The sequence below is a fragment of the Equus przewalskii genome, chromosome 11, assembly GCF_037783145.1.
Source record: "Equus przewalskii isolate Varuska chromosome 11, EquPr2, whole genome shotgun sequence".
NCBI lineage: Eukaryota > Metazoa > Chordata > Mammalia > Perissodactyla > Equidae > Equus > Equus przewalskii.
In genome coordinates this window covers 19405049-19419985 of record NC_091841.1, presented here as the reverse complement: position 1 = coordinate 19419985, position 14937 = coordinate 19405049, and the positions used below count along the sequence as shown (strand labels likewise).

At 43.9% G+C, this 14937-nt stretch overlaps 1 protein-coding gene across 1 annotated transcript; it reads left to right on the top strand.

Moving 5' to 3' along the window:
• Window positions 1–8997: 8997 nt before the first annotated feature.
• Window positions 8998–9945, top strand: LOC103558218 (olfactory receptor 5P55-like). The gene has a single exon (XM_070566047.1). The coding sequence runs from the start codon at window positions 8998–9000 to the stop codon at window positions 9943–9945; it is 948 nt and encodes a 315-aa protein (XP_070422148.1).
• The last annotated feature ends 4992 nt before the right edge of the window (window positions 9946–14937 follow it).

Genomic DNA, 14937 nt, shown 5'->3' with positions numbered 1-14937 from the left:
AAACTGCCTCTTGTACTTCATAAATATGTGCTGCTCCTTGGTCCTTTCATGCCTCCTATAAATATTCATCACACATATTCTCTACTTCCTTTCTCCCAAGCTCCTTGGCTCTATACTTAGTTTCTTTTATTTTCTATGGTAGAATCATTCTTAAATAATACAAACATGCATTATAGATCCCTCTGTCAGAAGGATATTCAACCTTATCCTCAAGATAGGGAAAGCAAAAAGCTGTCACATCTCAGGGCCACTCAGGCATGACTCAGATACCTGTGGCCAAATAGAAAGAAATAGAAACGGAAGCCTCAGAAATTCACAAGCAGAACAAGGTGCGATATCTCAGGTGTCAGAAGACAGACTCGGGAGCAGCAGCCGTGAGAAAAAAAGGCTGGCCACACAGGAAAGCAGCCAAAGCCTGTGATAACAACAGGTCTAAGCTGAGACAAGCAGCCAGTATCATTGGAGTGCTCCAGGAGGTGACATTCACAAAGAATGCAGTGTGAATGAGGTCCCCTGAAGTTGTGAAATGTGGCACTGGACCAGAGGTGAAAAAAACAATCAAGAGGTATGCTGGCAGAGAGCACTCAGGGAAAAAGTTGACATTTTGGAGCTAGGCTGCAGCCACCCATTTAGGATTCAGCAACAGGTTCCAGGTCCTATGACAAACAGGATCCCAGTCCTGCAGGGAACACAGATCTAGAGGGAAAATAATAGGAATTCTGTTATCAGAATCTGCTGCTAAAGTGCAGGGCAGGAATCTCATCAAGGACGGTGATGCTGTGGCACAGAGCATGATACTGAATCTGCTTATGCCTCCCCTGAACAACAAGGTGGACTATTTCTCTAGACTAGACCAGTAATATCAAGTAACTCCAAGATGACTGAACTCTGAGAGCCTGGGAGACGTGGAAGGAAACAAAGATCAAAAGCCAGAGATCCTGGCTTTGGTCTTGACTTTGCCGCTTACCAGCTGTGACCTTAGACTGGTCAAGTCACTTCCCTGAGCCTCAGTTTCCCACCCCCCATAATAGGTAGACAATAATGTTTGCTGAGCAGACCTCTGAGGGTTTGTACAAAGATAAATGAGGTAACATACATGCAAGCTATTGTTAAATTATACAAATGTTAGTTACTATTATTATTATTATTAGCAGTGATTTGCTATGCAATCAGAAAAAAATTAGTGAGCCTTAGTGAGTCTCAGGTTTGTCTTATGAAAAAGAGGAAAAAGATCACCAACAACCCCTTACTGTTAAAGAGGGGGAAAACTAATTGCCTCAAGCCCCTAGGAAGATGACATTGTGTGAGCACTGCATGATGGGTTTCTGTGCAATTCTCCCTCTCTGGAGTCTCACGCGCATTAAACTTAAGTTAGAAGCCCTCAGGGGAGAGACTTGTTAAATGAAGAGCGTCAGCCCTGGACCAGCAGCCCCAGAGGTTCCCAGACCTCACACACCAACAGGAGCTCCATCTCCAGGTGTCACTCCCTGTGTATCCTGGACCGCTAATCACTGGCTTCCTGCTCAGCCCCTGGGACCAACTAAACTGAGGCAATTCTCACAGGTCCAGATGGAAGGATAAGAGCTCAGCCAGAAGGTTTCCCAGGGAGGAGAGATCCAAAGATCTGCCAAGACTATTTGAGAGCACCCACCCCTAGAGTGGTCCCAGGTAGCCAACATCATAGAGGGGAAAGTCACTCCCAGGGGTCTCTACGAGCTGGCCTCAGAAGGAGATGGTCCCTGCTTCTCCACAGGTCAGTGCGCTCACAGATGATCCTCACCTCTTTTCCTTTGCTTCCCTTTTTTCCCCCGTACCCTCAAGCCCCTATTTAGAAATAATAACAAGCATTGAATATTTACTCTCTGCCAAAGACTATGACAAGTACTTCAAATGCATCACCTCATTTAATCCTTACAGCAACACTAAGGATGGGTACTATTATTTCCACTTTGCAGAAGATAAGATGGAGTGAGGTTTAAAAACTTGCCCAAGGTCGCAAAATTGTAAGGGCTGGCACTGGCATTCAGATCCAGATCTGGCCAATAGCAAGGCCCATGCTCTTGACTGCTAGGAAATAATGCTTCCCAGAAACAAGCCACCAGCCCCAGGAGCCAGCAGTAGATGCAAGAAACCCTTCTAAAAGGCAATGAAAGGTTCACCTATTTGGTGGCACATTTGCAATGGCTGGGGGTGGGTGCGGGAAGAGTAGTGTAGAATCTCTCTGTCTCCCAGCTGTTCTAGGCCACTTAGATTGTCGCCATTACTCCATGGAGCTGGATTCTTGATGCCAGACATTCAAAGTCTGCATGTCCTCCTGGGCTCTGGGACTGCGGATCAGTAAGTTGTCCCCTGAAATCCCATCAGTGAGGCTACCCCCAGGCCTGGTTATTTAGTTCAGTACCTCTCTTCCATTCATTTATATAAAAATGCATTTTTCTTTAAAGCTAGTTAGATCAACTGCTAATTGCTGTTCTCTGGGTGCACATATGAGCTAGAAAATCCTGTAAAGAAGACCATGAGTTCTCCTCCCATGGCCAGGATTCTCTCTGACGTCCTTGCATCCAGGCTGGAAGAAGAGTGTCTGGTTCTTGGGGGCCTTCCCCTTCAGCAAATCTCCTGCCTTCATGACACTCTCCTCATCCACCCTCCCAAGTCACACTCAGATTCACACGAAATGTGCAGTCACTTTCAGGATCAGCCCGGACACAGAGGTCCCTGTTAGGGACCTTTACAAATAGGGACCGAAAGCCTCCTCCTCTCTGTCCCTCTCCACAGGCATCCAACTGGCACTTGAGCTAAATCCACTCAGGCTGCTAGTCAGCCTGGCTCAGACTCTAAGAGGAATCAGCTGCGGATCTTGTTAAAATGCAAATCCGATTCAGTAGGAGGTCTAGGGTGGAACCAGATTCCACATTTCTAAGGAGCGCCCAGTGATGTCTGTGCTGCAGGTATGCAGGGCACACTTTGGTAACCAGGTGCTAAAGATTAGTGACCACAGCTTGTGAGCATCTGTCCCATCCGGCCTGGAGAGAAAAAGAAAAAGAAACAAGAGAAAGCTAGAAAGGGTTCCCCTGTGAACTGCCAATTTTCATCCCCCAAAAAAGGAATATGCTGAAAAGTCCAGCGTGAAAGCCAAGTCAGAGGCTGCTTGTTAATATTCGTTCTGAGGACCTCCACGCTCTAGATTCCAAACTGCTTCAACCCGAAGGTGCTTTAAGAAAGGGGCTGTTCTGTTGCTAGGTGCTGTTTTGTTGGTAATGGTAAAAGAGCTGCAACAATTTAAACGTCTCTGCTTACCAGACTGCTAAAATGTAACGTTAGGTGGGCAGCACTTTACTGACGTGGAAAGAGCTCCAAGATATGTTGTTAAATAAAAAAGAAAAACAAGGCGTAGAACAATGTGTATAGTTTGCTACCATTTGTATCTTTTAAAAGAGAGAGGAGAATACATATGTACGGGTCTTATTTATAGAAGCAATGACTAACTGGAAAAACACACAAGAAACTGGCAGCTTCTGAGCAAGAGAGCTGAGTGTCTGGGGAATCAGAAGGGGGAAGATGGAGAGGACTTATTTTTGCTGTAGTCCCTTCTGAATTTTGTACCTTAGAAACATATTTCCCATTCAAAAAAACAAAAACTGGAATTGAAAGATAATCCACTTGTTCTTCTTTCTATGCCTCCATCCACCCAAAAATTCAATGAAATTGATTCATTCAACAAACATATTCAAGTACCCTCCTGGCTAGTCCCCAGCAGAGTTAGTTCTTGGAGCAAGTATCAGAATAGCATTTTGTGTTGTTGCTGGGGAAACCCCAAAAGGTATGTGCTCAGAGTATGGAGGCTCTGGGGGTCCCGATTTCCCTTGGGAGATCCAAGAGACCTGCCGTCGAGGGTAAGAACTGCCAGTCTGAGTTCTCTGCAGGAGGAAAAGATTCTGCACACCCGGGTCACCCTCAGAAGATGGGTGAATGGTTAGAGTCTAGGATCCTTCTACAGTTGGATGGCCAAACTAGAATCTGTGACCAGGAACTTCAGATGGGAGAACGACTACTTCCCTTAAAAGCTCTTCTTGTAAGGACCTCATGCTGTCCTTGGAACATGTTCCGTTCTCCTGAGTTCTTTCTGGTCTAGACATCTGACTTTGGCTAGCTGAATTATGGAGTTTTACTGTTTTCTCTGGTCACCCTATTTCATCTCTTGGTTCTCACTAAGTAATTTCTCTAGCTTGTGTCATGTATTTTCCTTTCTGAGGCAATGATCCCTACCCAGTGAAGAGGGGATCATGCCAACTGCTCTCCATACGGTCATCTAGGTTTAAGTGGCAGTTCATCCGTTTGTGATCTCAGCAGGTTACTCAGTTCTCAATGAGGTCGGGATGGGGACAGCACCTCACCCAGGGAATAGCACAAAGAAGAGATTCAACAAATATTTGTTTCCTCCATCATAATGTTTCTTCCTCACTCCACAACTACCCAGGATTATTATAAATACTTCATTCTTTTCACAGCACCTCTGTTTTTACTGTCTCAGTCCTTCCCTGAGTCCCAGAACCCCAGACAAGAGTCGTCCTCCACAATTCACAGAGGAGTACGTAGGGCTCAGCTTCCTACAGTGAGTTGCCCAGTGTCACATCCCAAAGCACAGAAGAACCCAGAACCATACCCAGACCTGGCAGCTCTCAGGAGAGTTCCCTGCACCACACCCCACTCCTCAGAAAGTTAAAGTTCTCAGTCCTGTGGCTCCTCCATATTTCTCCACTCTGTACATTCAAATCCACAGCAAGCTCCCACAACATGTCCTGTTACAAGCAACTTTTTTTTAATGTCCGGATCTTTTGTGCATGGAAAGGATTAAATAAAGCCATTTGCTAGTTGATTATAATATTTTAACTTGTAAATTTAGAACTTAGTTTTCCTTAGGCCATTAAATGCAATTTCCAAATATAATATTTAATTACCTATGTAGTAATGTTTGTGTTAACATTTAAAATAATCACATTTGATCTTTGAGTAATGTTCTCTTAGTCCAAAATCTAATGGATTAAATTCCCCCAAATAATTTAAGCACTGTTCACAATCAAATTCTCTAAACAATTCAAAGTCAAGTCACACACACAAAAAACCATGGAATCAAATTCTCCTAAACATTTAAACTCTATTTATAAACTTGATTAATTAAATGCTCTTAAAATTTTCAAGCTACAGTCACGAATTTAACGTACCTGATTTCCCAAGCCTTTCAAAGAGCTTCATAAGCATTTAAATAATTTCTGAAAATTACTGAATAAAAATGTGTACATTTAATAAATCCAATGTTGTTCAGTATTCTAGCAAAGTCAATCAAACATACATTTAGTTAATTCAGTTTAGCTAATCATCCTCAATCCTGATCATCCTCAAATTAAGCAGATACTCTTAAATGTTTCAAACACCTTAAATAGAATACATACTCAGTATGTGTATATTCAAAGATGTATTGAAATTCATATTGAATAATTGTTACACAAACTTATTGTCTTGTAAATAGATCTTACAGAAAATTATCAATATAGGTAATGGTACATTCATCTGAAAAGAATCATCCTAAGACTTCCACAGAAACTGGAATTACATATTTATGGTTGTCAGTGATTTAAGATGAGTGTTATGGATTCAGGAGTTTGGGTCAAAACCTCAAGATTGGAAGAAGGGAAATGGGTGCTCTTCCCCAGAGGGTTCAACCCACCTTGCATGTTACCAGCCGAGCCCTCTCCTACAGTCAGGTTCTGCTGCTATGACAACAAGGCCCTACAGGCCCCAGCTTTCAGCTGGGATTGAGTTTCACAACATAGTGAATCATCCTTCAATTCTTGTTATTAGTGCTGTTGAGTCGATTCCAACTCCTAGCAACCCTCTGCACAGCAAAGCAGAATCCTGCCCAGTCTTTCTGTGCCATTCTCTACTTTCTAACTCTATATCAGACAATTTTCCACTGCTATTCATAGGGTTTTTATAGCCAATTTTTTCAGAATTGTGTGGCCAGGTCCTCCTTCCTAGTCTCTCTGGTCTAGAAGCTCCACTGAAACCATGGGTGACACTGCTGGCATTAGAAATACCAGTGGCATAGCTTTCAGCCTCCCGGCAACATGCGGCCACAACAGTATGACAACCAACAGACAGGTGGTGTTGTTTTCTGACCAGGAAATGACCCTGGGCTGCAGCGGTGAGAGTACTGAATCTTCACCATTAGACTACCAGCTTTCAATCCTACCCTTACCCCATTCTTATCATAATCCTTCTCCAATTTTTATCACCTGATTTGGGTAACCGGAATTCTGCACTCACTCATCTGGGTAGTCACTATCCTCTTGGCAGCCTGATTTGTCCTGAAGCATCTGTATCTTCCTTGTAGCTTTCATTTACCCATTCAACAACTGTTTACTGAGCGCTTACTATGTGCCAGGCACTGGAGATACAGCAATGAACAAAACTGACAAAAATGGCTAGTTTCACGGCTCTTGCATCCTAATATCAAGACAAAGATCATAAACACAATTAATAAGGCATGTGGATATAGCATGTTAGAGAAGAATAAATACTATGAGGAAAAAATTAAATAGAGAAAAGGGTAGTGAGTGCTAGAGTAAGAGAGGGTTTAGTTTTCCTTTTGCTGTTCCTCCCCAAAGTCCCCAGTACATGGTTGTATATCCTAGTTGTAAGTCGTTCTAGTTCTATGTGAGCAGCCACCACAGCATGGCAACTGACAAGCGGTGTGGTTCCATGACCAGGAAACGAACCCCAGGTCACCAAGGCAGTGAGAGCGCCAAACTTTAACCACAAGACCATCAGGGTTGGCTCAGGATTTAGTTTTAAATAGCACGCTTAGGGAAAGCTTCAGGAGAAGGCAACATTTGAGCCTGAACATAAAGGAGGAGAGGGAAGAGCCATGTGGCTAACTGGATGGAGCAGGAGTGTTCTGAACAGAGAGGACAGTTAGCACACAGGTCCTGAATCACACGTGGCGTGTCCTAAGAGGGTCAAGGAGGCAGACTTAGCTAGAGCAGAGTAGACAAGTGTGAGAGGAGGAGAAAAAGAGGACAGAGAGGGAAAGGGAGTTACAGAGAAGTGACCAACCTCACAGAGGGAGGCTTCGAGGGCCATGGTGGGTTCTGACTTTCTCTTGTGTGTTAACAGAATCATCCGACTGCTCTTCACGAAGGGAAGCAGGACACCAGTTAAGAAGAATTGCAATAATCCAAGCAAGATATGATGGTATTGTGGAACACTGGAATTGGCCACCCCAAGATATATCTCTTTGGCATGAGGATTATTTTGGGCTGGTTACTTTAAAAATTGCAGACAGGAAAGAAACTCTGAAAAGTAGAATTTACTTACCCTTTGTAAAAGATACTTACATTTGTAAAGGAAATCTCTGTCTGTAAAGGTGTCTCCCTGTCTGTACCAGGAAGAAGGGGGGATGACCTTATCTCTAGAAACTCTTATCAATGCAGGCAAGGACTTAAATCTGCATAATAACCTTACTCTTGTTTACTGTACTTTTCTCGTAATCTCCCATAACTGACTCCCCTGGACCCCCAACATCCTCCTTTGTCTTTAGCACAAAGATGATATTTAAGGTGGTGGCTTCAGCCATTTTGGTGAGTTGCTCAGTTTGCCTGAGCCTCTCCCATGTACACGTGTTATAAATCTTTTTTAATTTTCTCCTGTTGTTCTGTCTCATGTGAATTTGATTTGTTTTCCTCCCAGAAGGACCCAGAGCAGGTAGAGGAAATGTCTTCCTCCCCTACAGTGTCTTGCAAAGAAAGGGTAGGAAGTTGGCGTATATTTTGAAGGTAGAGCCAATACGACTTGCTGAGGGATTCTATCAGGGGTGGGAGAAAAAAGGGTCAAAAATGGCTAAAAGGTTTAGGCCAAAACAACTGAAAGGATCAAGTTATCATTACCTGATGAGGAAGATTTTCTTGTCTAACTGATAATTAATATTCATTCATTGACAGCAGGCATGGTAATAGGTAGCCAGCCCTGGTGGTCTGGTGGTTAAGATTTTGTGCTCTCACCACTGTGGCCTGGGTTCATTTCCCAGTCAGGGAATCACACCACCTGTCATCAGCTGTCATACTGTGGCAGCTGCATGTTGCTGTGATGCTGAAAGCTACACCATGGGTATTTCAAATGCCAGCAGGGTCACCCGTGTGAACAGGTTTCAGCAGAGCTTCCAGACTAAGACAGACCAGGAAGAAGGACCTGGCCACCCACTTGCAAAAATACTGGCCATGAAAACCCTGTGAATAGCAGCAGAGCATTGTCTGATATAACATAGGAAGGTGAGAGGATGGTGCACAAAGATCGGTCAGGGTTTTTTGCTCTGCTGTACACAGGGGCACCAGAAGCTAGAATCAACTTGACAGCACTAATGACAAACTGTGATAGATATCAGAGAACAGATTATTTGAGATATTGAGCAACTCTCCTCCTACCAGGAGTAAGAAAACCCAATAGGAAAGATGCATGGACATTTTTTATCATTAAATAGTGCCATTGATTCAACTACAGGAACATCTATGAAATTCAAGGGAGAGAGGAAGGGGACAGACCTCTAAGCTGGGTTTGGAGAGACCAAAGGACATTCCAAGACGAAAATACAGACTATGGAAAGGCAAAGACATTTGCAACAACGTGATGTGTTTGCAGAAATAAATTGTTCAGAATTGCTGAGGGTAAAGTGAGAGCAGGGTAGCCTGGAGGTGTTTCATAGAGGACATCTGGCGGGCTAAAGAACTTAGACATTATCTTGGGGAGACAGGGGTAAACTTTAACACTTTAGCGTGAGTGTGACATGATGGGATTGATGTGGGATTTGGAGAGCAGTCTGCCACTCAGAGACAGATGCAGGTTTTCAGCTTTAGAAGATGAGAAAGGCTAGCTCTTTGATGAGAATGTTAACGTTCTTGTTTCTCCTCCTCTTGTTCACTGTCATGTGGGAAACACACCAGTGAGATGGAATTGGGGCAGAATCACACCACAGTGACGAGATTCATCCTGCTGGGCCTCACAGACCAGGCAGACGAAAAACAACTCCTCTTTGCCATCTTCTTGCTGATCTACTCCATGACTCTGGTGGGCAACCTAGGCATGATAGACGTGATCCGTGCCAGCTCCACACTGCACACCCCCATGTACTTCCTCCTGAGTGTGCTTTCCTTCCTTGACATCTGTAATTCCTCTGTGTTTACTCCCAGGTTGCTGATCAGCTTCCTCACCACTGACCAGTCCATCTCCTTTGCAGGCTGTGTGGCCCAGATGGCCCTCATGATCCTCCACGGCACAGGGGAGTGTCTGCTCCTGGCCATCATGGCATATGACCGATTTGTGGCCATCTGCCACCCTCTCCTCTACCACACCATCATGTCCAAGCGCTTGTGTGTCCAGCTAGTGGTTGTCACCTATGCTATGGGGGTGTTTATTTCAGCTCTGCAGACAGGGAATGCCTTCATCTTGCCCTATTGTGGTCCCAATGTCATTGATCACTACTTCTGTGACATCCCCCCCGTGCTCCAACTGGCCTGCTCAGACACCACGGTGGCCAATATCATCCTGCTCTTCTTTTCTGCCTTGGTCACTGTCCCCACAATCTCAGTGATCTTGGTCTCTTATGCCTACATCCTGGTCACAATCTATAAGATGAGGTCCTTGGAGGCCCAGCGCAAGGCCTTCTCCACCTGTGCCTCCCACCTCACTGCCCTCTCCCTCTTCTATGGGTCTGTGTTCCTTGTATATTTCCAACCCAACCCTGAAAGTGCTTCAGCCTATAACAAGATCTTGTCTGTGTTCTACACCATTGTGATTCCCATGCTGAACCCCCTGGTCTACAGCCTAAGGAATAAAGATGTCAAGGCTGCTGTTCAAATTAGGGTTCTTAACCTGAGCAGAAAAAGAATTTGTTAGAAAGGTGTCTGGCAGCCAATAAAATACAAGACTAGAGAACCAGCCAGGACAGGAACCAAGAGAGGCAAGCCACAGCTAAGAGCCTGCCACAACAATGGTCTGTACAGGCTGCCACCATAGGGGGCATCACCTGTGGGCATTTTCCATTGCTATGGCTGGCGCTGCTGCCCCTGAGCATTCACCACTGCTCAGCTTTTGGACAAAGCCACCTACATTAGCCACCACACCACTCTCTATTGTATCCAACCACGTATCATCTCTAACAGATCCTAAACCTTTTCATCATTCCCTGAAGTTCAAGTCCCAGGCAGGAGCATCCACCTGTTTGGTAGCACAAATATTCTACGTCCGTTAGCATACTACATCCAGCATGGATATCCTACAAACACTGATATCCTACATCCACACTTCTTTCAGAGCCCTGGGAGGTGGAAATGGGACCTCCTTTCACTTCAGAAATGGGAGCTAGATTCTACCTTCCTTCTATCTTGAGAATTCCAAGATATAGAAAGGACCATTGAGCCAACAGACACATGAAAAGATGTTCAGTATCACTAAGTATTAGGGAAATGCAAATCAAAACTACAACGAGATATCACCTCACACCCATCAGCATGGCTATTATTAAAAAGGCAAGAAATAACGAGTGTTGGAGAGGATGTGGAGAAAAAGGAACATCATACACTGCTGGTGGGAATGCAAACTGGTGCAGCCCCTATGGAAAACAGTACAGAGATGTCGCAGAAAATTAAAAATAGAAATACCATATGATCCAGCTATTCCATTTCTCTGTATTTATCCAAAGAATATGAAAACACTAATTCAAAAATACATATAAACCTGTATATTCATCACAGCTTTATTCACAATAGCCAAGTCTTGGAAGCAACCTAAGTGCCAGTCACTGGGTGAAATGATAAAGATGTGGCATATATATACAATGGAATCCTACTGAGCCATAAAAAAGATGAAATCATACCATTTGCAACAACATGGATGGACCATGAGGGTATTATGCTAAGCAAAATAAGTCAGAGAAAAACAAATACTGTATGATTTCACTCATATGTGAAAGATAAACAAACAAAAAAATACATAGATAAGGAGTACAGATGGGTGGTTACCAGAGGGGAAGGGTGTGGGAGAGGGTAAAAGGGGTGAAGGGGCACATACATATGGTGACAGATGGAAACTAGACTTTTGGTGGTGAACACAATGCAGTCTACATAGAAGGCAAAATATAATGATGTACACGTGAAATTTACATAATGTCATAAACCAATGTAACCTCAATAAAATAATAAAAGAAAGAGTTATTGAATACCAAACAGTGAAAATGATACATTTCAACCAGAGCAACCTTCCCTGAAAGGTTCCATAGGGAATGTTGCCCTTCTGAATACATGATTTTGCAGAAACGGTCCATATGGTGTTTGAGTATAGGAGAGAAATAGTAGCCACTTGACTGTAGGAGAGAATGGAGCCCCAGTACAGAGACCTCCACTGTAATCAGCTGGGGACCAGAATGTGCTCTACAGCAATAGTGAGCTATCATTTCTATAAAAATGGCCAATTTAAACAAAATTAAAAGCTGACAGACCATACAATTTTTTTGAGTCAAAATCAAATTACCTTTATGTCTTTAGACAAAATGCTCCCTTATTGTAACAGAAATCATCCTTACTAATTTAAGAGGGGAAAAAGGAGGTGGAACTTATTATGAAGCCCAGATGTCAATTACGTTCTATATCTTTTTTTTTAATATTTTTTTTTATTTTAAGATTTTATTTTTTTTCCTTTTTCTCCCCAAAGCCCCCCAGTACATAGTTATATATTCTTAGTTGTGGGTCCTTCTAGTTGTGGCGTGTGGGACACTGCCTCAGCGTGGCTTGATGAGCAGTGCCATGTCCATGCCCAGGATTCGAACCAACAAAACACTGGGCCGCCTGCAGCGGAGCACGCGAGCTTAACCACTCAGCCACGGGGCCAGCCCCTCTTTTTTTTTTTTTTTTTTTAAGATTTTGTTTTTTTTCCTATATCTTTTTGAGATTCAAATAAAATTGGCTTGAGCCCTGTTCCATGTGTAGTAGAATCCCCACATCCCTACCAAATTGTCTGGGGAATCTGAGGTACAGGGTGTGGGGCTAAATGGCTTCTCTTTTACCTGATCACTTCTAGCTTTGAGTTCCTAAATCCACTGAATTACTCCAGCTTACAAATTGCCAGGGGAGGGGAGAAAGCACAGGGCTAGGAATGTGGGTTGTATAAATGGGGAAGAGAGAAAAATAAAACCTATCATAGGTCCTGTTGGGGAGGAAAAAAGAAAAAGTTTAGGCAGACTGGGTTGAGCCATCACAACTGGTCTTGAGCCCAGTGAAGAAGAGAAGAAGACAATTGCATCTCTACCAGGTAAAACCTCCGTGTTCACCTGGAACTCCACAGATGTCAGAGTAATAACACTTTCTCAGAAAATTAAATAATCCATGGTGAACCTGTTGATCAACACTTAATGATGATATCAGAATCACTCCTGGTTTTGTTTATGGTTTGGGGGTAATTTATCTTAACATACTGTATTGTCAGTATTCGCCAGAGAAACAGAAGCAATGGGAAATAGAGAGAGAGATAATACATGAGGAGATTCACTATAGGAATTGGCCCATGCATTTATGGAGGCCAACAAGCCCCACAATCTGCCATCTGCAAGCTAGAGAACCAGCAAAGTCAGTGATGTAATTCAGCCTGAATCCAAAGGTCTGAAAACTGGAGGGCCAATCGTGTAAATCTTGGCCGGGATCTGAAGGCCTGAGAACCAGAAGCACTGATGTCCAAGCGCAGGAGACGATGGATGCCTCAGCCAAAGCAAAATGAGCAAATTTACCCTTCCTCTGCCTTTTTTGTCCTATTCAGGCCCTCAGTAGATTGGATGGTGCCTGCCCACACTGGTGAAGATGATCTCCTTTACTCAGTCTACTGATTCAAACACTAATATCTCTGGAAACCTCTCGTAGGCTCACCCACAAATAAGGTTTTACTAGCTATCTGGGCATCCTTTAGCTCAGTCTAACTGACACATAAAATTCACCAATACACACTAAGAATATAGCAGGCTCCAGCCAGTGCCCTACCACCATCACTACCCCAACACCCTATTCTAGACTCAGAAGTTTAGGGACTGCAATCTTTTCATGAAAATAAGCCATATGCAAAACAGAAAGCTTTCCTTTGAAAAATAATTTCCTTTAGGACCAATAAGACACAGAGAACCGGGGAACAGAGAAAGGAATGCCAACTCCTCCTTCATCGCCCTGGTAAACTCAGTCTCTGCTTCCTAACTTCACCAATTCCTGAGCACGTGTTGCCCCAGAACCCCAGGCAACCTAGTCACAGACTAAGAAGTAAATAAGCCTCCCACAAATTGACTAGTGAGTGACCTAAGAGGAATGGAGGGAAGACAAGGCAGATGAGTGAGTGCAGAAGCAGCTGACGACATGGCAAAGTTTGCCCAAAGAGACAAGGCATTCAGCTCTGTTGGCCACCCCACAGCACTGCCCTCTTCAGATGGAGCCCAGTCCTTTCCTTCTGTCTCCCTTCATCTAAAACCACATGGCATAGAATCTGATAGAAGTCCTTGGGATGTTGGTTGGAAATTAACTCAAAGTGTTACCTCTCTCAAGAGCACTTGAATTAAATTTTTATTTACGCTATATCTTAAGACCACTCAGATCCCACCCAATGCCTGAAGATCTGGAACTTTCTATTGAGTGAAAGTGAAGCCGAAGGTAAGGTAGAGGGGCAGATCCAGGCACAGGCGGGGTCCACAACTTTGTGGTCCTTGTCAGGCCACCAAAGCACTGGGCTACAACAGACCGCCATCCTAGTGAACAGTCAATGTTGAATGAACGAATGTTGTTACCAGTGACAGGCTCCATCATCTGAGAAAAGTTAGTTAGCCTTGCTGGGCCTCAATTCTGTCCTATGTGGAATAAAGATGTGGTCCTTAAAATCTCCTGTTTACAAATGGAAAGGAGGGTAAATCACTTTGAATCTCCTGGATGTGAGCCTTGTTTTCAAGAGTCTCAAACTCATTTAAATTAATCCTAAAGGTCCTCGGCGGAGGGACATTGTAATGAAGCGGGGAGTCAGCCCTTGGCATTGGGATCTTTAGTGGAAAACTCAAGCTCTCCAGCAGCTGACAGCTTCACTCACCAAGCAGGATGTCTTTTCAGGCATCATTTCAACAGACAGTTTGGGCCAGATGGAAGAAGCAAAATGTAGGTCAAATCGGGGCCTTCCCTTGGAAAAAGAATACAAGACAGTCTACACACATTTCTAGCTAGAGCTGGTCAAAGGCAAGAGTATCACAGGGAGGGGCAGATGGGCAGATACCCTCCAGAATAGGGTCCTGGATCCTGCTTGGGAGTAATCCTGCCTTCTGCACAGGTCAGGATACCAAACACTGTTTCCCCTCTCCACAGTGTCACAGGCCCAGTTTCATCCCTACCCTCTCCAGGACCTCAGAGACACTGGCCACCAGCCCCAAGAAGCTGAGTTAGACAGCAAGCAAGCCTGGCTCACAGGCATTATGTGGATAGGCTGTGGACAGATGGATTTGCTCAATGGAGGGTACCAGTTGATCTCAGAGCCCCGTTCTTCTACTCTAAGATGTTTATAAAGATGATCTTTGTCATCATTCTGAGAAACTGGAGTTTCAAGGCCAGCCCTCCAGAGTCATTATCACCTGGAAAACTCTATGCCCACAAATCTGTGAAGTGCTGCCTGATGAACAACGTGTCTGAAGTAGCCCTTCAGGGTCTGAGGAGTGTGGCTTCCCTTGGGTGTTATTATTGCATTCAACAGTGCAGCTTGTTGTTCTATTCATTTGTGCTTTTAAGGTCAAAACTGTAATTCTTTATATAAATGACCCAATCACTCAATTTACAAAGTACCAGTAAACGAGTGATGTGAGCAAGACTAGAGGGCTCTCAAATT